The sequence below is a fragment of the Coregonus clupeaformis genome, chromosome 31, assembly GCF_020615455.1.
Source record: "Coregonus clupeaformis isolate EN_2021a chromosome 31, ASM2061545v1, whole genome shotgun sequence".
Classification (NCBI taxonomy): domain Eukaryota; kingdom Metazoa; phylum Chordata; class Actinopteri; order Salmoniformes; family Salmonidae; genus Coregonus; species Coregonus clupeaformis.
In genome coordinates, this window is record NC_059222.1 from 17,669,194 (window position 1) to 17,693,700 (window position 24,507).

The window sequence follows — 24,507 nt, forward strand, 5'->3', positions numbered from 1 at the left end:
ACTAAAGAGTTATAAACAAATCCCAATCCAACTCCACACAGATGACTGTCTGTGCTCCCAACAAGACCAATGTAATAACAAATACAGTGGGGAAAAAAAGTATTTAGTCAGCCACCAATTGTGCAAGTTCTCCCACTTAAAAAGATGAGAGAGGCCTGTAATTTTCATCATAGGTACATGTCAACTATGACAGACAAAATGAGAAAAAAAATTCCAGAAAATCACATTGTAGGATTTTTAATGAATTTATTTGCAAATTATGGTGGAAAATAAGTATTTGGTCAATAACAAAAGTTTCTCAATACTTTGTTATATACCCTTTGTTGGCAATGACACAGGTCAAACTTTTTCTGTAAGTCTTCACAAGGTTTTCACACACTGTTGCTGGTATTTTGGCCCATTCCTCCATGCAGATCTCCTCTAGAGCAGTGATGTTTTGGGGCTGTCGCTGGGCAACACGGACTTTCAACTCCCTCCAAAGATGTTCTATAAGGTTGAGATCTGGAGACTGGCTAGGCCACTCCAGGACCTTGAAATGCTTCTTACGAAGCCACTCCTTCGTTGCCCGGGCGGTGTGTTTGGGATCATTGTCATGCTGAAAGACCCAGCCACGTTTCATCTTCAATGCCCTTGCTGATGGAAGGAGGTTTTCACTCAAAATCTCACGATACATGGCCCCATTCATCTTTCCTTTACACGGATCAGTCGTCCTGGTCCCTTTGCAGAAAAACAGCCCCAAAGCATGATGTTTCCACCCCCATGCTTCACAGTAGGTATGGTGTTCTTTGGATGTAACTCAGCATTCTTTGTCCTCCAAACACGACGAGTTGAGTTTTTACCAAAAAGTTATATTTTGGTTTCATCTGACCATATGACATTCTCCCAATCCTCTTCTGGATCATTCAAATGCACTCTAGCAAACTTCAGATGGGCCTGGAGCCCTGGACATGTACTGGCTTAAGCAGGGGGACACGTCTGGCACTGCAGGATTTGAGTCCCTGGCGGCGTAGTGTGTTACTGATGGTAGGCTTTGTTACTTTGGTCGCAGCTCTCTGCAGGTCATTCACTAGGTCCCCCCGTGTGGTTCTGGGATTTTTGCTCACCGTTCTTGTGATCATTTTGACCCCACGGGGTGAGATCTTGCGTGGAGCCCCAGATCGAGGGAGATTATCAGTGGTCTTGTATGTCTTCCATTTCCTAATAATTGCTCCCACAGTTGATTTCTTCAAACCAAGCTGCTTACCTATTGCAGATTAAGTCTTCCCAGCCTGGTGCAGGTCTACAATTTTGTTTCTGGTGTCCTTTGACAGCTCTTTGGTCTTGGCCATAGTGGAGTTTGGAGTGTGACTGTTTGAGGTTGTGGACAGGTGTCTTTTATACTGATAACAAGTTCAAACAGGTGCCATTAATACAGGTAACGAGTAGAGGACAGAGGAGCCTCTTAAAGAAGAAGTTACAGGTCTGTGAGAGCCAGAAATCTTGCTTATTTGTAGGTGACCAAATACTTATTTTCCACCATAATTTGCAAATAAATTCATAAAAAATCCTACAATGTGATTTTCTGGATTTTTTTTTCTCAATTTGTCTGTCATAGTTGACGTGTCCCTATGATGAAAATTACAGGCCTCTCTCATCTTTTTAAGTGGGAGAACTTGCACAATTGGTGGCTGACTAAATACTTTTTCTCCCCACTGTAAGTCCTACCCAGAATTCCTGAAAGAAAGAACCGGACAACGACCTTTTGGTCAATACAGTGCACCTGCCCCTTAAAGTTACTGGATGTGTGTACACTACTTCTAAAGTAATACCCAGGATTCCTCCCGTACAGTCAGTAACCCATGTGAACCCTTCTATCCACAGCTGTCTCCGCTAGCCCTCCAACCCCTCCTGGCATTCACCTGGAGGAACATGTGAGAGGCCGCCACACCATGCACCTCTCACTGTCTCTCTCTGTTTCTCTCTGTTATCCTTCTTCTCCAGTGTCAGACAATACAGCAGCTGCACCAAAGCTGTTTGACAGATGTCTGTCAGTGAGACCTCTGTCCAGAACCCTGGCGCTCTGTCTATTTACAAGGCAGGAAAGACACAGGTTGCGTCCCAAATGACACCCTATTCCCTATGTAGTGCACTACTTTTGACCAATGCCAATTCAAAGTAATGCACTATATAGGGAATAGGGTGCCATTTGGGATACACCTACAGACTCCTTGGATAACAAACCCCGAATGGACCAGCTTTGTATTCAGCTTCAGCACATAGCCTGGATGCCATGAGCAGTGAGCTATTTGAGAGCATTCTCAGAGAACAGTGAAATAAATGGCTGTTTGCTAATCCTTTTCAATCATATTTAACAAGTCTGTAGAAAAGTGTAATTTCTCAAGTGAGGGCATACCTTACATACTTGAAATGACAATCAATGCCCACAGTGAGTACTGGAATAACTTTCCTAAACTTAACCAATCACATTGATTCTGCCCTTGAGGCAGAACTGCCCTTACAAAGGTACATTCTCAGAGGGGCATTTCCCAAGAGTAGGCCCTATGTTTCAATAAGACTTTTTCCCTGTGCTCTTTTATTTTCTTTGACATCTCTCCCCCAGGCTAAAGGGAAATGCCACCAACTGACACAGTAGTGGACTCATATCCATCCTAGCAACACACACACACACACACACAAACATGGGCTCAGACTAACATTTTTCCCCTGATGGCACCAGCCCATGATTTGGTCACACCCAAAAAAATCTGCAACGTGACTCAATAGAAAACATTTGTCTCATCTTATAAAGTAATTCATAGTGCTTTATTAAAATGTATAATAGACTACTGAGATGCTATTCAAGAAATAAGTTGTTTCATCATCTTTTCATGTTGTTATTCAAAATATTTTTATGTGCAACCTAATCCAGTGATTGTCTTGCACTTTGGGTTGACAATCATGCTATTGTGGTTATATTTTACTGTTAAAATAGGGCTCCAGAATGTTCTGGTTTGTTTTTGTTCAATAGAGATGAATTTGCCTGCATCTTTATGTGTACTAATATCATAGGCTAATACAGTATATTTGGGGCTAATTCACCACCTGAGTAAGTGGAAACTCAAAACACATTAGCTAGATTGCTAACTCTAAATATAATACCTACTGCTAGTAGTCATGTTAAATCTAACAGTAAATGTGCAATGTCCAAAACAAACTGCAGATGTAGCCTACCGCCCAATGAGGCCTATGCAATCTCAATGGCCAATGCGCATTTTTCGAGCTCCATAGGCCTATCGCAAACCATATAAAATATATTGTAAAATAGTTGCAATTGAGCTCAAAATTGAGAGCTGAGACAGTTGACTGCGGTGTTTCCACCCAATATATATATTTTTTTTTTACATGTTATGCAATCAGAACACTCGCTCCACACAGCAGCAGGCCCCAGCGAAAGACGTAGATGGCAGGCAGACACTGTCATTACAGCAATGAGGATAATTAACTTTACTGTTTGACCAAATCATGATTTTAGCCTCCTAAAAAATAGAACGTTTTGAGTGAGGTGACCATGTAGAATGTGGAGTTCGCACTGATGCAACCAATTACAAATTGAACTAAAATGCAACTAAATGGTCGCAATCTGGAGCCCTGCACACACACACACACACACACACACACACAGTGGACTCATATCCAGATGGCTTGTTTTAGACTCCTGGCCAAAGATGCCAAAAGGCATCCATGAGTCAGTGCTCATGGCTTCCATCTTATAAACTTTCAATGTGTAATTTCCCTTCCTCAATGGGATATTTGTTTAATCCTGTAAACACAGTCCTTACTCATTTGTGATGAGGACATGGACAATAATAGCCTACATGTTCAAATCATGGCTAAACCTTTTTACATTAGAACATACAAGGGATGGATAGCAATTCCAAGATATGGTTTGTTTTGTCTGAGGAAGAACACGAAGGACTACGTTTACAGTTAACAAAACACTGCAAGACATTTTAATACGTGTTAATGTAGCCTCCTTTACTGACCGTAACATAATGAGCTCTGAAGAGAGCTAATTAACTGTAGCCTAGAGTAACTTTTGCAACATGGGTTGTTGTTGAGGAAAAAAACAATAACTTTTCCACCAAAATATTCTTCAAAATTACGCATATCTAAGCGTAATAAACATGTTGCCTACCATACACAGATGATAAGGTGCGAAGACTACAAACCTGTCCGCCACCATGGCAAGTATGGATAGTTGTCAGACACAGCAAAAGCAAACCGCTGCGCAGCATTGATAATGCCATAACTTTAAATCCAACTGGATTGGTCTTGGAATGATGTTCGAATTTTTCTCCAAATGGTCAAACTTAGTCAGGTGTTTAAATAATAGAAAACCAACGAACTCAACTCCGATTTATGAAGCTCCTCCGCAGCGTTTGCGCAACTAAACTGGCAGTTTGTGTATTCAGGATGGGAACTAAGATGTTTCTCATCAGGTGCGAGTGGTGGTACAAGCGACGGTTGGGATGCGGTGCGCTCCCGTGCCCGTCCGTGCGCTCTTGGATAGACTATGATGAGAGTGAACCTGAATCTACTACTTAACCTAACTGAAAATGTAGACTTTGAAAATCGATGGACGTACTAGGAATAATCCCTCCCACCGACACCCCAGTCGCGTTTCTCTCTCTCCCCAATGTACTGTTCTTCTTCTCATAGGCTGTGTCGCCATTCCCAGACCCAATAGAGCAAGCAACCATCTGAGAGTTCATCGGGTGGAACAAAACTATTGCCATGTGGGTTCTTATGACTGGGGATGTAATTATAGGCTATTATTATAGTGATCAATTTACAGCAAGTCATTGCAGAAGTTGACTAGTGAGTTTGTACACTTTACACGCGCGTAAAGGGGATGCTTTGCCATTTGGCCTTAGGCTGGAATTACTTTTGATTAGGCCAAACCTGCCCCCCCAAATAACGTATGTGCCCCCCTGTTACATGAATTCCTAGGAAAACATCAAGGGAGTGGAGCAGGTAGACTCCCATCATAGCAGGCATATTAGCCTACTTCGCAATAACACATAGCCTATCCATTCAGCTAAATTATTGTTTTAGTTATACCCCAGAAACCTGCCAACCGGTTTTGATCGAACCGCATAATATTGATTCTAGAAGCTGCATGAAACAGGGCTTAAGTCTACTTATGGTCACTTTGACTTATTATTTGGGTTGAAGCGACACGCGCTGGCGGTACCTGGAACAATCATTATTGTGCGCGAATTTACCTGGAATTGATGCACGGCCTGCTCCTGCCATGTGTCTCTAATATGGTCATACATTTGGCAGGAGGTTAGGAAGTGCAGCTCAGTTTCCACCTAATTTTGTGGGCAGTGTGCACGTAGCCTATCTTCTCTTGAGAGCCAGGTCTGCCTACCGCGGCCTCTCTCAATAGCAATGCTCAACGAGTCGCTCTCTCTCTCCCTCTGACACACACACACGCACACACTATGACAATATAACAGCATACAGGTCGTGATTGATTTGATTCCATACAATTTATATTGCGAAAGATTATGATCCTGTGAGAAATACACAAAGGGTAAAAACAAGAATGTCAACTTTACAAATCATTCCGCTGACGACAACATAGTTAACTTCTCTAGCGAGCCTTACACCCTTTATTCTTGCACAGGTGGAAAAAAAAATGGACACATTTTTAGGCCAATGGGTATAGCAAAAGAACCCGCAACAATATTTGGACCAATTGCTTTGTAGAGTTTTGTTGTGCCTAGTCTCTGATAGGACATTATACGTGGAAGAATACATTAGAAAAAAAAGGATGTTCTTCGGTTTCCGAGAAGCCATTTTGAGAACATGTTTCGGGCGCAATGTCCTATGACGATGAAGATGCTGAAACCAACGAAAATTGTAACAAATCTGTGTGTTTCTCCCTCCGTCTCCAATATCTCGATACCATGGCAGCAGTCAACCGGCGGGATGATAATAACAAAGCGGGGTATCAAGCTGTGCTTGCTGGGTTAATACGTCATTGAAATGAGAGAGGAGAAAGAATGTCTGTTGCTTGTCTCTGTTTGAGACTTGTAACGGTTACCGTGAGTTTTTTCCAGTCTCCATGAAATCTACCAGCATTTCTCACGACACAACCCAACACCAACGGCCTCAGACTGAATAGCCTACAACAACTCAGTCTTGTTTCGAAAGGAGAAAGGCAAAGGCAGTTCCAACCGTTGTTGTTTCCACCTACCGTCCATGGCTTCTGTGAGCCTGGTCTCCAGTCCCCCAACCCCCGTTGTTGTTCTTGACAAAAACATGACAGACTCTGAGCTTGCAGAGGAGGAAAGGTCGAGTAACATTCTTATCTGTCTGGAATTCTATCTTCTTTACCCACTCATCTGTGCGTCTCAACAACATGCTTGTGTTACTGTTGTGTTATGAGCCGAATTTGTATTCGAATGACTCAGACAACGCTTCGTTGTTGAAGTCGGGCCTTTTCACATAATATGATTATTTTATGCATGCGTTAAAGCGAGGTACTAGTAACATTGTCCCGCTGTCCAAAACAGAATTCCCATCACGAAACACCCATTTGGAAGCATAGCGACTTCGCATCAATGTACCACTGTATCATTGACTGAGGATATGGGATGGGTTTGGTTAGTTATCATGGTCATATCATATTGTTGCATTCTGTAGGGGGTTATGTAAATGTGGATGATGTAATAACATTAGCCCCGCCCCATTCATGATGCGCTTCTTTACCACCCCCTATCGAACACCACATAAATTGCTTAGAGGATTGGGAATGAGAATCTTCCTCTGCTGTGCTGTGCTGTAATGCCAGTGTTGAATGACTGTCTCTGTCAGTTGATGTCGACAACTCCCACACCCTCTCACCATCATTAGAAGCCCTTTTAATTTGATCTATTGGCCAGTGTTATTAGATGTTTAGCTTGCACAACTGGGAAAAGAAGGATGCTTTTAATGCAACATTAGTTTGACGTTTGTGGGAACTACATTCTATATGATATATAAAAAAGAAATGGGCAATTCTGACCTAAAAAAAGTTTGACTTGATTTCAGTAGAAATGCCCAAACCGGAATAGTAACCAAATCAGTACAGGTAGTTAATTGGCATATTTAGGACCCCGGTTGGTATGGAGTGACCTGTGTGATTTTCTGGTTTCACATCAACAAGTAACATAATTATTGGTGGAGATATGCATGAATAAGCATGATATTTATCAATAGGAATGTATGTGTTGTTTATTTCCATTGCCAGTGTTTCCCATCTTTTGAAATGCATCCACTTTATACTATGGCCCACTCAAAAATTAGCATGTCGACACATACACCCACCAACCCCACAAAACTTCCCTGCAGCACCATCACCAACCAATCTGAACTCTAAGGTCATTACATGAACATGTAGCAGTTCATATATTTTCACCTTCCCCCATTGCAAAACATCCAGCATGCACATCTTCCACAAAGAAAGCTATTACATGCCCCAACCAGCCCATTCATATCCCAAATCTATTCCTTTATCAGCACAAGCTGTTTGATATTAAATTGCAGCTTAGTACATGTTAATTACATAGACCCCTGGTTACACTAATGTCCCTTTACCCCAGAGAATACATTTAAGCCCTGAGTTACAGTACATGAACTGTGTGCATTATCACATTTTGCCTGAACACATCAAGTCTGCGCTGTCAAACTCACCCCACCTCTTTTGTTTACCAGAATGTTAAAATCACATTTGTTTCCCTGAATGTTAAAATCACAACATTTGTTTACCTACATGTTAAAATCACAACATTTGTTTACCTGAATGTTAAAATCACAACATTTGTTTACCTACATGTCAAAATCACAACATTTGTTTACCTGAATGTCAAAATCACATTTGTTTACCTGAATGTTAAAATCACAACATTTGTTTACCTGAATGTTAAAATCACAAATGATTTATATGTATATCTGGCCCATAGCATAGGGTGCTAGAGGGTTGATGGGATTCTCACAAAAAATACAAAAGTGGATATTTCTAGTGGTTTAATGACAAAAACAGTTGTTTCTAATTCCGTAAAACATTGAAGTTCATTCAAGCAATGTCTTCTTAAATGTCTTTAAAATGTAATTTCAATTTGATAGAAAAGTTGATTTTGACACAGCAGTTTATTGAGATTGGAAATGGCCTATTTGGTTTCCTCGAAACCTGTCCACTTTTTGATTCTCAAAATTGATAATGACATGTTATGTTGTTCTTTTTAAAGAGAGGATGGTGAATTGGAAGATGGAGAAATAGATGATGAAGGGATTGGGATTGAAGAGGAGAGCAAAGAAGAAGTCAAAGAAGTGAACGAGGAAAAGGAAGAGAAAGGAAAGGAAAAAGAGAAAGAAAAGGAAAAAGAAATTGAGAAAGAAGACAAGACACACAGGCACTCCAGAAAAAGATACAAAAAAACAAGAGAGAAGAGGAGGTCAAAGAGGAGGAGACGCGACAGTCGGAAAGTAAGACCAGAATCAGGAAATCCTTTAAGTACAGTCCTCCATAAAATACAATCAGAAATATGATCGGTCTGCAAAATCCTACAACTCTGCATGTGAAAAACTGCTTTTGTAGACCTTCAGGTTTTGATTTTACTTAATTGACCTTTAGACCTACATATCGATTTATTTAGATGTCATATATTCTACTTCCTTTGTTTTTCTCTATGGACCCGAGTAGCACTCAAACATTTGTTTACGTCATTCATTGATTTCAATGGGAGACTGAAAATGTGAATGAATCGTGCAGACTCAAGTCAGAATACCATCCTAAGTATCCACTCTCCTCTCTCCCAGCACCACTCCCCCTCCAGTAGCTCCAGTTCTGACAGCTATGAGTCCTCCCCGGAAAGACCAGAGAGAGACCGGCCCAAGAACAAGAAGAACCAAGACAGGTCACACCGTGGTGGTGACTACGATGGCCAGTCAGCTCAGGTAAATATTTCATTGTTTGGTAACATTTATACGCATTACAATTCATAAGCATTTAGAACATTTATAAGAATTTATAAAGCTTATAAGCATTGAAAGGGGGAACTGTTGTGGGGAAAAACTCATTCTGATTGGCTAGGCCTGGCTCTCCAGTGGTTGGTCATATGAAATCCATAAATTAGGGCCTAATGAATTTATTTCAATTGACTGATTTCCTTCTATGAACTGTAACTCAGTAAAATCTTTGAAATTGTTGCATGTTGCGTTTATATTTTTGTTAAGTATATTACAAGTATTTATATGCATGTAAACTCAGCAAAAAAAGAAACGTCCCTTTTTCAGGACCCTGTCTTTCAAAGATAATTCGTTAAAATCCAAATAACTTCACAGATCTTCATTGTAAAGGGTTTAAACACTGTTTCCCATGCTTGTTCAATGAACCATAAACAATTCATGAACATGCACCTGTGGAACGGTCGTTAAGACACTAACAGCTTACAGACGGTAGGCAATTAAGGTCACAGTTATGAAAACTTAGGACACTAAAGAGGCCTTTCTACTGACTAAAAACACCAAAAGAAAGATGCCCAGGGTCCCTGCTCATCTGCGTGAACGTGCCTTAGGCATGCTGCAAGGAGGCATGAGGACTGCAGATGTGGCCAGGGCAGTAAATTGCAATGTCTGTACTCTGAGACGCCTAAGACAGCGCTACAGGGAGACAGGACAGACAGGTGATCGTCCTCGCAGTGGCAGACCACGTGTAACAACACCTGCACAGGATCGGTACATCCGAACATCACACCTGCGGGACAGGTACAGGATGGCAACAACAACTGCCCGAGTTACACCAGGAACACACAATCCCTCCATCAGTGCTCAGACTGTCTGCAATAGGCTGAGAGAGGCTGGACTGAGGGCTTGTAGGCCTGTTGTAAGGCAAGTCCTCAGCAGACATCACCGGCAACAACGTCGCCTATGGGCACAAACCCACCGTCGCTGGACCAGACAGGACTGGCAAAAAGTGCTCTTCACTGACGAGTCGCGGTTTTGTCTCACCAGGGGTGATGGTCTGTACTCTGGAGCGGGATCGATTTGGAGGTGGAGGGTCCGTCATGGTCTGGGGTGGTGTGTCACAGCATCATCGGACTGAGCTTGTTGTCATTGCAGGCAATCTCAACGCTGTGCGTTACAGGGAAGACATCCTCCTCCCTCATGTGGTACCCTTCCTGCAGGCTCATCCTGACATGACCCTCCAGCATGACAATGCCACCAGCCATACTGGTTGTTCTGTGCGTGATTTCCTGCAAGACAGGAATGTCAGGGTTCTGCCATGGCCAGCAAAGAGCCCGGATCTCAATTCCATTGAGCACGTCTGGGACCTGTTGGATCGGAGGGTGAGGGCTAGGGCCATTCCCCCCAGAAATGTCCGGGAACTTGCAGGTGCCTTGGTGGAAGAGTGGGGTAACATCTCACAGCAAGAACTGGAAAATCTGGTGCAGTCCATGAGGAGGAGATGCACTGCAGTACTTAATGCAGCTGGTGGCCAACCAGATACTGACCATTACTTTTGATTTTTACCCCCCCTTTGTTCAGGGACACATTATTCCATTTCTGTTAGTCACATGTCTGTGGAACTTGTTCAGTTTATGTCTCAGTTGTTGAATCTTGTTATGTTCATAGAAATATTTACACATGTTAAGTTTGCTGAAAATAAACACAGTTGACAGTGAGAGGACGTTTCTTTTTTTGCTGAGTTTCTAAGTAAGTAAGTAAGCCTTGTTCGAGACAGAACGGCCCATAGAGGCAGCTTGTGATTTACAAGTACACCCCCTGGACAGGACACTAGTCTATCGTAGGGCCTATTGGCATGCATAAACAAGCATTTATATCGGCTTCTTCATGAAGGTTAATATAAAGTAAAACCCTGGTTTGTTTGATCAGAATGTACACAAACCATACACAATACTTTTTCAATAACAACATTACCATCTCTTCTGACTGACTCTCCCCCAGCATGGGTGTGATCCATCAAGCGGTGGCCATGGCAACCCACAGAGGTCAGAGAGGTCAGCAGGCCGACACAGGAGTGGTAGTGGTGACTATGACAAGTACAGCGACTACAGCGAAGACAAGTATGACTATGAGGGAGAGGGGGATGATTATGATGAGGAGGAGATGTGGCAGGGGAAAGACTCTATATCTCCTGGCCAAGGCCTGGGCAGGGGACGCGGTTCCAAGGACCAGATGAAGAGAGGTGGCATGAAGGGCATGCAGAAACAACAACAGCAGCAGTGTATGTATGGACTGTGTGAATTGTGTTGATTTCATGTTGAAGTGTCTTGTCGAATGGTATTCAAGTTTGTCTAGGTTAACAGTCTAGTGGCTATAGTAGTGTAAAGTGTGTGTCCATTTTTGATTTTCATATCACATCTGACAAATGTGGTTTTTATTTCATTGCAGCTTACATAAATGTGTTACAAAGATCTATGTATTAGATCGTATTGTTCTGACTTTTAATGGTTGTTTTTTTCAGTTGGTGGTCAGCGGGGGCGGGGCAGAGGAGGTGGAGTGGGAGGAAGGGGGAGGGGTAACATGCTCAACAAGAACAACAAGAAGCAGATGCAGCAGATGAAGGGCAACAAGAACTGGGGGCGTGGTCGGGGGCGAGGGGCCGAGCAGACCGGAGAGGGGATGAAGCAGGTAAAGAACAAAGATGGCTTAAAATGCGATTCAGGCACTTTCCCAATATGTCTTTCCTCAATTCCTTGCATCCACTCTCCTCGCCTCCTTTTCAAAAAGCATTGGAAAAGCAGGTCAGAGGGGAAGGATCTTCTCCTCCAATGCAGTTTGAAAAGGTGATGAGGAGAGAGAATGAGAGTAATCTAGGAAAGACTAATTGAGAAAGAGCGCTAGAATTGTTAGAATGTACCTCAGTTGGTTTAGAGTTCAGACCAATCCATTTAGGCCCTTTGGTGACCTTGTCAATAGGAAGGAAGTAAGGGCCCTCCTAGTGTTTTCTTTTTATAGAAGAAATGTTAGAGCAAAGATAGTTTCTTCATACACTGCTCAAAAAAATAAAGGGAACACTTAAACAACACATCCTAGATCTGAATGAATGAAATAATCTTATTAAATACTTTTTTCTTTACATAGTTGAATGTGCTGACAACAAAATCACACAAAAATTATCAATGGAAATCAAATGTATCAACCCATGGAGGTCTGGATTTGGAGTCACCCTCAAAATGAAAGTATAAAACCACACTATAGGCTGATCCAACTTTGATGTAATGTCCTTAAAACAAGTCAAAATGAGGCTCAGTAGTGTGTGTGGCCTCCACGTGCCTGTATGACCTCCCTACGATGCCTGGGCATGCTCCTGATGAGGTGGCGGATGGTCTCCTGAGGGATCTCCTCCCAGATCTGGACTAAAGCATCCGCCAACTCCTGGACAGTCTGTGGTGCAACGTGGCGTTGGTGGATGGAGCGAGACATGATGTCCCAGATGTGCTCAATTGGATTCAGGTCTGGGGAACGGGCGAGCCAGTCCATAGCATCAATGCCTTCCTCTTGCAGGAACTGCTGACACACTCCAGCCACATGAGGTCTAGCATTGTCTTGTATTAGGAGGAACCCAGGGCCAACCGCACCAGCATATGGTCTCACAAGGGGTCTGAGGATCTCATCTCGGTACCTAATGGCAGTCAGGCTACCTCTGGCGAGAACATGGAGGGCTGTGCGGCCCCCCAAAGAAATGCCACCCCACACCATGACTGACCCACCGCCAAACCGGTCATGCTGGAGGATGTTGCAGGCAGCAGAACGTTCTCCATGGCGTCTCCAGACTCTGTCACGTCTGTCACATGTGCTCAGTGTGAACCTGCTTTCATCTGTGAAGAGCACAGGGCGCCAGTGGCGAATTTGCCAATCTTGGTGTTCTCTGGCAAATGCCAAACGTCCTGCACGGTGTTGGGCTGTAAGCACAACCCCCACCTGTGGACGTCGGGCCCTCATACCACCCTCATGGAGTCTATTTCTGACTGTTTGAGCAGACACATGCACATTTGTGGCCTGCTGGAGGTCATTTTGCAGGGCTCTGGCAGTGCTCCTCCTTGCACAAAGGCGGAGGTAGCGGTCCTGCTGCTGGGTTGTTGCCCTTCTACGGCCTCCTCCACGTCTCCTGATGTACTGGCCTGTCTCCTGGTAGCGCCTCCATGCTCTGAACACTACGCTGACAGACACAGCAAACCTTCTTGCCACAGCTCGCATTGATGTGCCATCCTGGATGAGCTGCACTACCTGAGCCACTTGTGTGGGTTGTAGACTCCGTCTCATGCTACCACTAGAGTGAAAGCACCGCCAGCATTCAAAAGTGACCAAAACATCAGCCAGGAAGCATAGGAACTGAGAAGTGGTCTGTGGTCACCACTTCTTTATTGGGGGTGTCTTGCTAATTGCCTATAATTTCCACCTGTTGTCTATTCCATTTGCACAACAGCATGTGAAATTTATTGTCAATCAGTGTTGCTTCCTAAGTGGACAGTTTGATTTCACAGAAGTGTGATTGACTTGGAGTTACATTGTGTTGTTTAAGAGTTCCCTTTATTTTTTTGAGCAGTGTATAAAAATCTAGTATTGTTAGAATCTACCGGTTAACTTCAGACCAGGAGAGAACGACTGCCCCCTCTCATTGAGGATTTCAAGTTGAAGGCCGACCGCGGTACTGCAGGCATTGTTTCCAGAAAACAGGATGCCCCATTATAGTAAATGGCGATCTTTGTGGTAAATTGTGGATCAAAAATATTGTTTTCAAACACAATCAAGGTACCAATAAATGCTTCTATTTCACCATATGTATGTCTTTGAACCGATTACTTTAAAATCACACACAGACGAAGTTAAGGATAATTGAGTTGCTAATGGAAGCCTGCAGTACCTCAGTCGGCCTTCAAGTTTAGATACTCCATGAGAGGGGGCAGCACTGAGCTAGCCTGTAACGTCATTTCCTAGAGTAGCTGAAACTGCAATGTTTCCAAAAACTCCTCCCTGTAGCAAGATGGCGACATGCTGTAATGACACTTCCTGATCATCAAATGTGCCACTGAGCATTCTCATAGGAAACAATAGGGTGACGTCATCGATGGCTTCGTCCATATTTTTTACAGTCTATGCTTCAGACCAATGTTGTCCCTTTGGTTATCTTATTCATAGGAGGGTGGTGGGAAGGGCCCTCCTGGTGGTTTTCAGAAGAAGCGTCCTATTATGACCAAGGAGTTCATTAACCAACACACGGTGGAACACAACGGGAGATACATCTGTAAATACTTCCTGGAGGGACGATGTATCAAGGTAAATACTTCCTGGAGGGACTGCATCAAGGTAAATACTTCCTGGAGGGATTGCATCAAGGTAAATACTTCCTGGAGGGAATGTATCAAGGTAAATACTTCCTGGAGGGACTGCATCAAGGTAAATACTTCCTGGAGGGACTGCATCAAGGTAAATACTTCCTGGAGGGACTGCATCAAGGTAAATACTTCCTGGAGGGACTGCATCAAGGTAAGGCAAGTCAAGTCGGCACCTCTGAGGTGAATGTAACAACAGACATTTCGGTAACGCTACCGAAGGGCTACAGGTATAATGCATTATGGCGTGCTCATAATTATAAGCCTTGTCATAAGTATCTATGAACTGCTTAGGCCTATATTGAGTTAGTATCATGACAGTACAGAATAAATCAATGTACTTTTTAGGCTGGTATGCTGATTTGCTTTTAAAAAACAACAACCTTGTATTCTATCTCTGTCTGTCTCACCCCTCATATTCACCCTCAAACGGTTCTCTCTTTCCTCAGGGCGACCAATGTAAGTTTGAACATGAGCTGGTTACTCCAGATAAGAAGAAGGAGCTGTGTAAATTCTACCTCCAAGGATACTGCAGTAAAGGAGCCAACTGCATCTACATGCACAATATCCTTCAATATGAATCACCAACAAGTATTCTGGAATTGTCTCTGTCGTTGCATGGAATGGCCAAATCCATTTTCTATTAAGTTAATTCATGAAGTAAACTGAAATTCCAATTCCTCTTTGATAAGCAATGGATTGGAATTGGAATTTAAATGTACTATCTGAAATGACTGGATTGAAATGGAATTGACCCCAACCCTGGAATGAAACCATTACTCTAACTCTAGAGGGTTCATGCTTATCTGATCATCTTCAAATGAGAGGAATTAGTTGACTTCCCTCATCTGTTTAGTCATGATGACTCATTGGGTCAGTAGATGGCCATCAGATATTGACTAGGCTAGCGATGGAAACAAATCTCTTCATAAATTACTGTGTAATATGTGTGTTATTGTATGTGAGAGAAGTGATGTCCTATATAGATATGCAATGTAATATGTGTACTAATATGTGAGTCTAGAGGCCAGATTTAAACTTTGATGTATTCTTTAGAATTAGAAAAACGTTATTGTCCACACAATGTGGAAATGTGTCTTTGGCTTCACCACATAAAAACAGACAATTGTAATACACTTACTTGCAATACACTTATTCCTCCATACTTGTCCTTGACTTGTGGCTGTACGTGAATATCCATGTAAGTTCTTTCACACTGGAGCCAAGTGTTATCAGGGAGACAACTGTAAATTCTCCCATGATCCTTTGAATGACGTGACCAAAGACCTGCTTGATAAGGTAAGAAAAACGTAGTAATCATAAACGGAAATAATGTCGGCCTAAACCAGGGCTAGGCAACCCTATTCCTGGCGTACTGCAGGATTCTGTTCCAACTAGGCACTACGCCAGACCAACTGAGCTAATTGATCAGTTCAGTGATTGCTAAATTCAACACAACTGGTCTTCCAGGTTGGTTAAATCAAAAACATGAAGTGCCTGCGGCCCTCCAGGACCAGGGTTGCCTACTCCTGGTCTAAACGTTCTGCGTCTAAAAACCATTACACTAAGAACTTAGTGATTGTGCGTGGATCAAAATAGTAACATCTATCAAAAGTCTAAATTCTGAACAGTAGTTCACTAGTTCCCTACCCACAGCCACACAGTGAAGAGGATAGCTTTTGCATTAGATTGTTTGGTTCATTGTGTGTCCTACGAATCGTCTTCAGATCATCAACACAGAGGAGGAGATCGCCCATGAAGATGAGATGGAGTTGGAGGACCTGAGGAAACAGGGGATCGCACCCCTGCCTAAACCCCCTCCTGGGGTGGGGTTGCTGCCTACACCGGGCCCCGGTGGTCCAGGGTCTGGAGGTCCTAACCCTGGTCCTGGCCCTGGACCCTCCAGCCCACAGGAGGGGGGAAGCAGTGGGGGGAACTCTGGGGGAAAGAAGATCCCCTCTCTGTTTGAGATCGTGGTGAAACCAACAGTGGACCTGGCTCAGAAGATTGCTCAAAGGTAGCTTTACTTTTACCTGACGTGGTCATGTTCTCTTCAGTATAATGAAAAGTGTTTTTTTGCACAATTTGTCAGCTACATATACAGTACCAGTCAAACGTTTGGACACACCTACAAACATTCAAGGGGTTTTCTTTATTTTTACATTGTAGAATAATAGTGAAGACATCAAAACTATGAAAGAACACATGGAATCATATAGTAACCAAAAAAGTGTTAAACAAATGTATTTAATATTTGAGATTCTTCAAATAGCCACACTTGGCCTTGATGACAGCGTTGCACACTGAAATAATCTGTCTGTAAACAATTGTTGGGAAAATTACTTGTGTCATGCACAAAGTAGATGTCCTAACCGACTTGCCAAAACTACAGTTTGTTAACAAGAAATGTGTGGAGTGGTTGAAAAACTAGTTTTAATGACTCCAACCTAAGTGTATGTAAACTTCCGACTTCAACTGTATATACAGTTGGGAGCAATTTCCAAACGCCTGAAGGTACAACGTTCATCTGTACAAACATATACAGTTGAAGTCGGAAGTTTACAACACTTACAGTGGGGAAAAAAAGTATTTAGTCAGCCACCAATTGTGCAAGTTCTCCCACTTAAAAAGATGAGAGAGGCCTGTAATTTTCATCATAGGTACACGTCAACTATGACAGACAAAATGAGAAATGTTTTTCCAGAAAATCACATTGTAGGATTTTTAATGAATTTATTTGCAAATTATGGTGGAAAATAAGTATTTGGTCAATAACAAAAGTTTCTCAATACTTTGTTATATACCCTTTGTTGGCAATGACAAAGGTCAAACGTTTTCTACTTTCTGCATGACACAAATAATATTTCCAACAATTGTTTACAGACAGATCATTTCACTTGTAATTCACTGTATCACAATTCCAGTGGGTCAGAAGTTTACATACACTAAGTTGACTGTGCCTTTAAACAGCTTGGAAAGTTCCAGAAAATGATGTCATGGCTTTAGAAGCTTCTGGTAGGCTAATTGACATCATTTGAGTCAATTGGAGGTGTACCTGTGGATGTATTTCAAGGCCTACCTTCAAACTCAGTGCCTCTTTGCTTGACATCATGGGAAAATCAAAAGAAATCAGCCAAGACCTCAGAAAAAAAATGGTAGACCTCCACAAGTCTGGTTCATCCTTGGGAGCAATTTCCAAACGCAGCCTTCATACCGCTCAGGAAGGAGACGCGTTCTGTCTCCTAGAGATGAACGTACTTTGGTGCGAAAAGTGCAAATCAATCCCAGAACAACAGCAAAGGACCTTGTGAAGATGCTGGAAGAAACAGGTACAAAAGTATCTATATCCACAGTAAAACGAGTCCTATATCGACATAACCTGAAAGGCCGCTCAGCAAGGAAAAAGCCACTGCTCCAAAGCAGCCATAAAAAAAGCCAGACTACGGTTTGCAACTGCACATGGGGACAAAGATCGTACTTTTTGGAGAAATGTCCTCTGGTCTGATGAAACAAAAATAGAACTGTTTGGCCATAATGACCATTGTTATGTTTGGAGGACAAAGGTGAAGGCTTGCAAGCCGAAGAACACCATCCAACCGTGAAGCACGGGGGTGGCAGCATCATGCTGTGGGGGTGCTTTGCTGCAGGAGGGACTGGTGCACTTCACAAAATAGATGGCATCATGAGGAAGGAAAATTATGTGGATATATTGAAGCAACATCTCAAGACATCAGTCAGGAAGTTAAAGCTTGGTCGCAAATGGGTCTTCCAAATGGACAATGACCCCAAGCATACTTCCAAAGTTGTGGCAAAATGGCTTAAGGACAACAAAGTCAAGGTATTGGAGTGGCCATCACAAAGCCCTGACCTCAACCTATAGAAAATGTGTGGCCAGAACTGAAAAAGCATGTGCGAGCAAGGAGGCCTACAAACCTGACTCAGTTACACCAGCTCTGTCAGGAGGAATGGGCCAAAATTCACCCAACTTATTGTGGGAAGCTTGTGGAAGGCTACCCGAAACGTTTGACCCAAGTTAAACTATTTAAAGGCAATGCTACCAAATACTAATTGAGTGTATGTAAACGTCTGACCCACTGGGAATGTGATGAAAGAAATAAAAGCTGAAATAAATCACTCTACTATTATTCTGACATTTCACATTCTTAAAATAAAGTGGTGATCCTAACTGACCTAAAACAGGGGATTTTTACTAGGATTAAATGTCAGGAATTGTGAAAAACTGAGTTTAAATGTATTTGGCTAAGGTGTATGTAAACTTCCGACTTCAACTGTATATATATATATATATATATACACACACACTCACACACTGAGTGTGAAAAACATTAGGAACACCCGCTCTTTCCATGACATAGACTGACCAGGTGAATCCAGGTGAAAGCTATGATCCCTTATTGATGTCACTTGTTAAATCCACTTCAATCAGTGTAGATGAAGGGGAGGTTAAAGAAGGATTTTTAAGCCTTGAGACAATTGAGACATGGATTGTGTATGTGTGCCATTCAGAGGGTGAATGGGCAAGACCAAATAATGTAAGTGCCTTTGAACGGGGTATGGTTGTAGGTGCCAGGCACACCGGTTTGTGTCAAGAACTGCAACGCTGCTGGGTTTTTCACACTCAACAGTTTCCCGTGTGTATCAAGAATGGTCCACTACCCAAAGGGGGGTGCAACTCTATATTAGGAAGGTGTTCTTAATGTTTTGTTTACTCTGTGTATTATGCCATTACATTTGATTTTAAAAATCCCCTGAATTAATTAATGTTTTTATTTGGCATTGCAGTGGATCCAACTTCAACTCTCAGTCTGGAGGCCAGTTCCAGAGTGATGAGTTTGGTGGAGGTGGTCCCGATGACAACATGCAGCAGAGTGGACCCAATGGCCCACCCCCTGTCCCCCCTCCGGGGTCTCCCCCTGGCTCCATGGGGGGTCCCCCTCCTCCCTATCCATCCCACGCTGGGCCACCAATGCAGCAACAGCAGAGCCCCCCTGGACAGCACCCCCAACACCAACCACCCCATGGGTTCCCCATGCCACCACCTCCAGGTAACTACTAGCTTAACCCGTGTAGCTCAGTTGGTAGAGCATGGCGCTTGCAATGTCAGGGTTGTGGGTTCGATTCCCACGGGGGGCCAGTATGAAAATGTATGCACTCACTAACTGTAAGTCGCTCTGGATAAGAGCGTCTGCTAAATGATTAAAATGTAAATGTAAAAAATACTAGCTACTAGCTTTCTTCTCTTCATATTGGGTTCTCTCAATGCATCTGTAAAACCTCTCATTTGCTGTTTATTCCTGCCTCCAGGTCCGCCACCGCCCTTCCTGGGTCACCGACCCAATATGAACTTGAACCCCAATATGAACGTGAACCTTCAGAGGCCACCTCCACCGTTCCCTCCCTTCCCAGACCCCATGCAGATGCTTCAGAACATGAACGTGCCGTTCCAAGCCATGGGAGCCGTGGGCCAAAATCCTGCAGAGTTCTTTAACAACTTCTTCAGGAACCAGGCTCAGGCCATGGGCCAGGGAGGTTGGTTTTACAATGATACATGGATGAATGTATTTTTATTGTAAGCAGATAATAGCGATCAATTTGTTATGTCAAGGATTTAATTATTTACAGTATGTGGGTTTTCAGTCTAAATGCTCCAAGCAATGACCATAGTCTATTCTGTTGTGTTCCAACGTTCCCTTTTTTATATTCAGTTCTTTCGATGTGATAGCAGATGTTGATTCATTAAAACCGCTCATTCTCTGCATATTCCTCCTTACATCTCCCCACCTCCTCTCTCCAGTAGACATGGGTATGCCTTTCAGTCAGAACACCTCCCAACAGCAGGGGAGCGCTGACTCCCAAATGCTGTCCCAGATGCAGGGCCTACCCCCTGCAGTACAGAAGGCTCTGTTCCTACACCTACAGCAGCAGCAACAGCAGGGCAGTGAGCCACAAGGTTTTGAGGAACAAGGTGGCAAGACCCCCAAAGGTGAGTGTGAAGGATTATCTAGACTTACAGCAAAGTAAAACAGTCTTGTACTCATCAGCAAACATTACCATTTAATAACTAGGGTACACATTTCACAGATATTGTTCAATATGCTTGGTAATACTTCAATCATGCTTATACTGTATAATCATCATGAACATAACGTACATGCTCTACACCAGGCTTCCCCAAATGGTGGCCCGCGGGTGGTTTTATTTGGCCCCCCAATATTTGTTTTATAAATTTTTCATAAATGGACATAAAATACTATATAAAAACACCAGGAAATCAGCTCCAAGTTATTTTAATTTAAGAAATCTATTCCCAAGTATTCCCACACATAAGAGAGACACGTGATCGTATACAAATGTAAGCAAGGTTTTAAATGATTATGTTTTAGTCAAACATTATATATGTTTGGGCTTCTTGCGGTTAATTTGCAGTCTACAAATTATTTGTAATTATGTTCCGGCCCCCCGACCATCCACTCAAGAAAAAATCGGCCCCCGGCTGAATCTAGTTGATGATCCCTGCTCTACACGTTTCAGATGACTCTACTAACTGGTACTCCAGTGATGAAGAGGATGGGAACTGTGTCACGGCCATCCTCAAGTCTCTGAAGAAACAGAATGAGAAGCTCCAGCAGGGGCCACAGTCCACCAAACACCCCTCAGGCCCCCAGTTGACCCCTGGAGACCCCAGGCTGCAGAAGGAGCGGGCCCCACCCAGCGACCCCCGTATGAAGGCAGCAGACCCCCGACAGAGACCACCAGACAACATGAGGAAAGAGCCCGACTCCAGCGGGGGCCCCAGACAGGCCAGGGACCCCAGGAAGGTATAGATATCTAGCCTACTGTTTAATACCGGTGCATGTCTGTTGTTGTTACTTTGTATTGAGCTTGTATGCTGCAAAATCAATCTCCTCTTTGATGACATTAAAGTGTTGAAATCTAATCTAATCTAAGGTGAGGCCCCTGGAGCCACCCAATTCCTTCAAACCAGAGCTCCACCACCATCGCCAGCAGCAGCACCACAATAAGGCTCCAGCCAGAGAGGAGGATGAGGATGGAGAGAGGGAGCTCAGAGAGAGGGCTGCACTCATCCCGTTAGATCCCTGCCCAGGTATAACACTAATATTTTAAAGCCTATTTTTATTTTTAACACTACTACGGTTGTTGTTTTCTAGCCTAGTATTTCATCCTTTTTATATTTGGATTCATCATACAATTCAGAGTCCTACTGATGTCTGCCATGTGAATGAAATTAAATAGAATAGAATATAAAACGTTGTTGTCCATAACAATATTTCGTAAAATGTTAATTTCATTAACTTTTCACTTTAGGGGTGATGCTCCGCGACCCGCGCTGCCAGCTTCAGCAGTTCAGCCACATCCGTGTAGACGTTGTGTTACAGCGCCCGGCCTACGCCTCGACCGTGGTCTGGTCAGCTGAGGACCTCATCCCCTCACTGGTGCCCAAACAGGAGCACTCCATCAATCTACCTCTACCGCCCCTCATCGCCGACGCACAGATGAACCGAACCAACAATAGGACCAGGACATTATCCCCTGACCACTCCACCATAACCAACTCCACCACCCCTCCACACATGGACCCTCGCCTGGTCGCTGCCCGCCTGAAGGAGGGTGTGCTGGGTGTGGGGGTTGGACTAGGCAGGCTCCCCTCCAGGACACTGGAGCCCAGGGGGTCAACAGAGAGGTTGTTGGATCCCAGGCAACACAAGGCCCTGGGTGTGGACCCCCGGATAGGTCGGTCAGGTAGTGTGGAGTCTAAGCTCCCTATCCTGAGGGAGACTGGGGGAGGAGGTGGTGCTGGAGGAGACCCCAGGTTGCAGAGGAGCAGTGCTAGTGGAGCCTCTTCCTCGTCTTCCTCCAAAACCACTGCGTTAACATTATCAGCCCCAGCGCCAGCTCCATCTAAACCTGAGGCTGAGAAGCCAGAGAAGCTGTGTCCGTACGCCCCAGGGCGTCTGTCCTCCTCCGGTGGAGGGTTAGAGAGCCCCACCACCTCCACCCTGCTAGGAGGCATCAGCCTCTATGACCCCAGAAACCAGGCACCGCAGCTGGGCCAGCGGGACGAGACAGAGCCCCCGAGGAAGACTGGGATCCTCAAACTACCAGCCAAGAGAGAAAACAACACTAACACTAAAACTCCACCATCATCCTCGCTCTCGCCAACCCAGCGGTCTGGAGGGTCCGTTACCACACAGGATGTCAAGGGGGGTACCGAGAGCACCGTGGATGGATCTGGGTCCAAAAGTCGTCCACCTCCTACCCTCTCCTCTGCTCCCACAGTGACAACGTCAGGGTCAGAGCCCCCCAGCTCCCCAGTCAAACCCTCTGCCCCCGCGGTCCACCACCTACCCATCCAGGCCCTAGCAGGCTTGATCAGGCCCTCCTACACAGACCCCAGACAGGCCAAACAGGTAGAGAAGGAGGCCAAGCAGCAGCAGGAGGAGAAGGGGGAGAAGGAGGAGGAGGAGGAGGAGGAGAAGGGAGAAGAGGAGGAGAAGGAGGAGACAGAAGACGATAGGCCGCTGAAAGACGTATTCAAGACCTTTGACCCCACTGCCTCCCCCTTCAGTCAGTAAATACTCCTGTTTTGAAATATATATTAACACACTCCTATGTTGAAATGTTTCTAAATATATTGACAACCTAGTTAAATATACTGTATTTATGTTCTGTACATTTTTTGAAACGTGTATCATTATTATTGAGCTTTACATATTTATTTCAACTGTATATAAAACTATGTCTGTTCTACAGGATCTGTTGAGAATAGACTCACGTGTCACTAAATGTATTGTACATTGATAGAGATAGTCCCTGTCTGTCGGTCCAAGACACAAACATTTTATCATGTTGTTATACAGTATAAGGCTACCAGTCATGGCAGAATAGACAGTAGGGTAGATGCTGGCTGTGCAGTGACTTGGTGTATGTACTGTATAACTGTCTTAAGTATATAGGGATGTTACTGGTTTTTGAAAGGGAGTTAAGATATGGACAGTATTAAGGTTTTAACTTTTATATCAAAATATGTAATATTAATTAACTGTATTATAATTGTTGTTTTATGAAACAGTACATTATTTTCAGCCAGGTCTACACACTTAAAAAATAAAAACAATACACTCACACCAGAATGAGGAATACAGTCCTATATACCAGAACACTAAGTAAACCTAGAATCTCAGTTATTTTTCCTTTTGATCTTATATTTTAATATTATTTAAAGACACTTTTATATTTGTGTTCCATGCTCACTATGGTGGTTAAGAAATAAGAATATTGAAAATGGTTAAAACATGGGTTTCATTTGGTAAATTTTGTGTGTTTATGTATGGTGCTACATTTGTTTGAGATTGATGAATTGAACTTCTTTTTATTATATCCTATTAGGTCACATTTTAAATGGCTTCTTTCGTATCATAAATGCAGTGCTTTTTATGAATGGTGTAATGTGGGTTATGTCATTTTGTTTTGTTTTATAATGTCAATATGGTTGATCAAATATTGTCTAAATGGTCAAACTCAAAGATGCTCATGTTGAAATGCCTTTTTAATCAGTGTCTTAAAAAAAATGAATCCATATATGACATCCTCCTTTATGTTGTGAGATGTATTTATGTATAGCCAAAGGAAATGTACATTACTTATATTCCTTTTTTTTTTTTTTTACAATACAAAACATCCATATACAAACGACAACATATAGACGCTCACAAACATCCACGACATCACTCCTGCCCAGACCCACCCGCTCACACCCCCTTCTCCAGCGCCCGCAACACTCTCCGCCAGGCCACATGGCCTCAAACTACACCATTTTGTTTCTCTCCGTCGCCCACACACTTTCAACATTTAGATAATAAAGGATTTTACCTTTACATTGTGTTAACGATGGAGGATTGGTTGATTTCCAGTTTTTATGTATACGTTCTTTCAAGATGATTGACTGGAAAAGTATCGTCCAACCCATCGGGTATCTTACTGCACCCTCATATGCCATGTCTTGAAATATGCAGACAGATGGATTAAAAGTACATTTACATTGTAATACTTCTGACAGCCAACTTTCTAACTCCGCCAA

At 43.3% G+C, this 24,507-nt stretch overlaps 2 protein-coding genes across 3 annotated transcripts in view; one reads left to right on the forward strand and one right to left on the reverse strand.

The window, feature by feature from the left end:
• Positions 1-4,686, reverse strand: part of LOC121547670 (fibulin-7) — a 29,641-nt gene extending 24,955 nt beyond the window's left edge. Inside the window, exon 1 of the mRNA XM_041859046.2 lies at positions 4,209-4,686. Within this exon, the coding sequence (XP_041714980.1) occupies positions 4,209-4,286 (78 nt within the window). The 5' untranslated portion in view covers positions 4,287-4,686. The remainder of the gene's footprint in view (positions 1-4,208) is intronic.
• Positions 4,687-5,571: 885 nt separating this feature from the next.
• On the forward strand, positions 5,572-24,311 carry LOC121547671 (zinc finger CCCH domain-containing protein 6). 2 transcript variants are annotated; one of them, XM_041859047.2, is made up of 15 exons: positions 5,572-6,341; positions 8,277-8,514; positions 8,848-8,985; positions 10,996-11,275; positions 11,516-11,682; positions 14,194-14,331; positions 14,837-14,951; positions 15,577-15,686; positions 16,115-16,404; positions 19,191-19,453; positions 19,713-19,937; positions 20,203-20,391; positions 20,940-21,226; positions 21,357-21,513; positions 21,735-24,311. In XM_041859047.2, exons 1-15 carry the CDS (start codon positions 6,250-6,252, stop codon positions 23,000-23,002), a joined length of 3,957 nt encoding a protein of 1,318 aa, XP_041714981.2. In that variant the 5' UTR covers positions 5,572-6,249; the 3' UTR covers positions 23,003-24,311. The 2 variants fall into 2 exon arrangements, with proteins under 2 accessions (XP_041714981.2, XP_041714982.2); XM_041859048.2 differs by having other exon boundaries at positions 20,206-20,391.
• Positions 24,312-24,507: the final 196 nt, after the last annotated feature.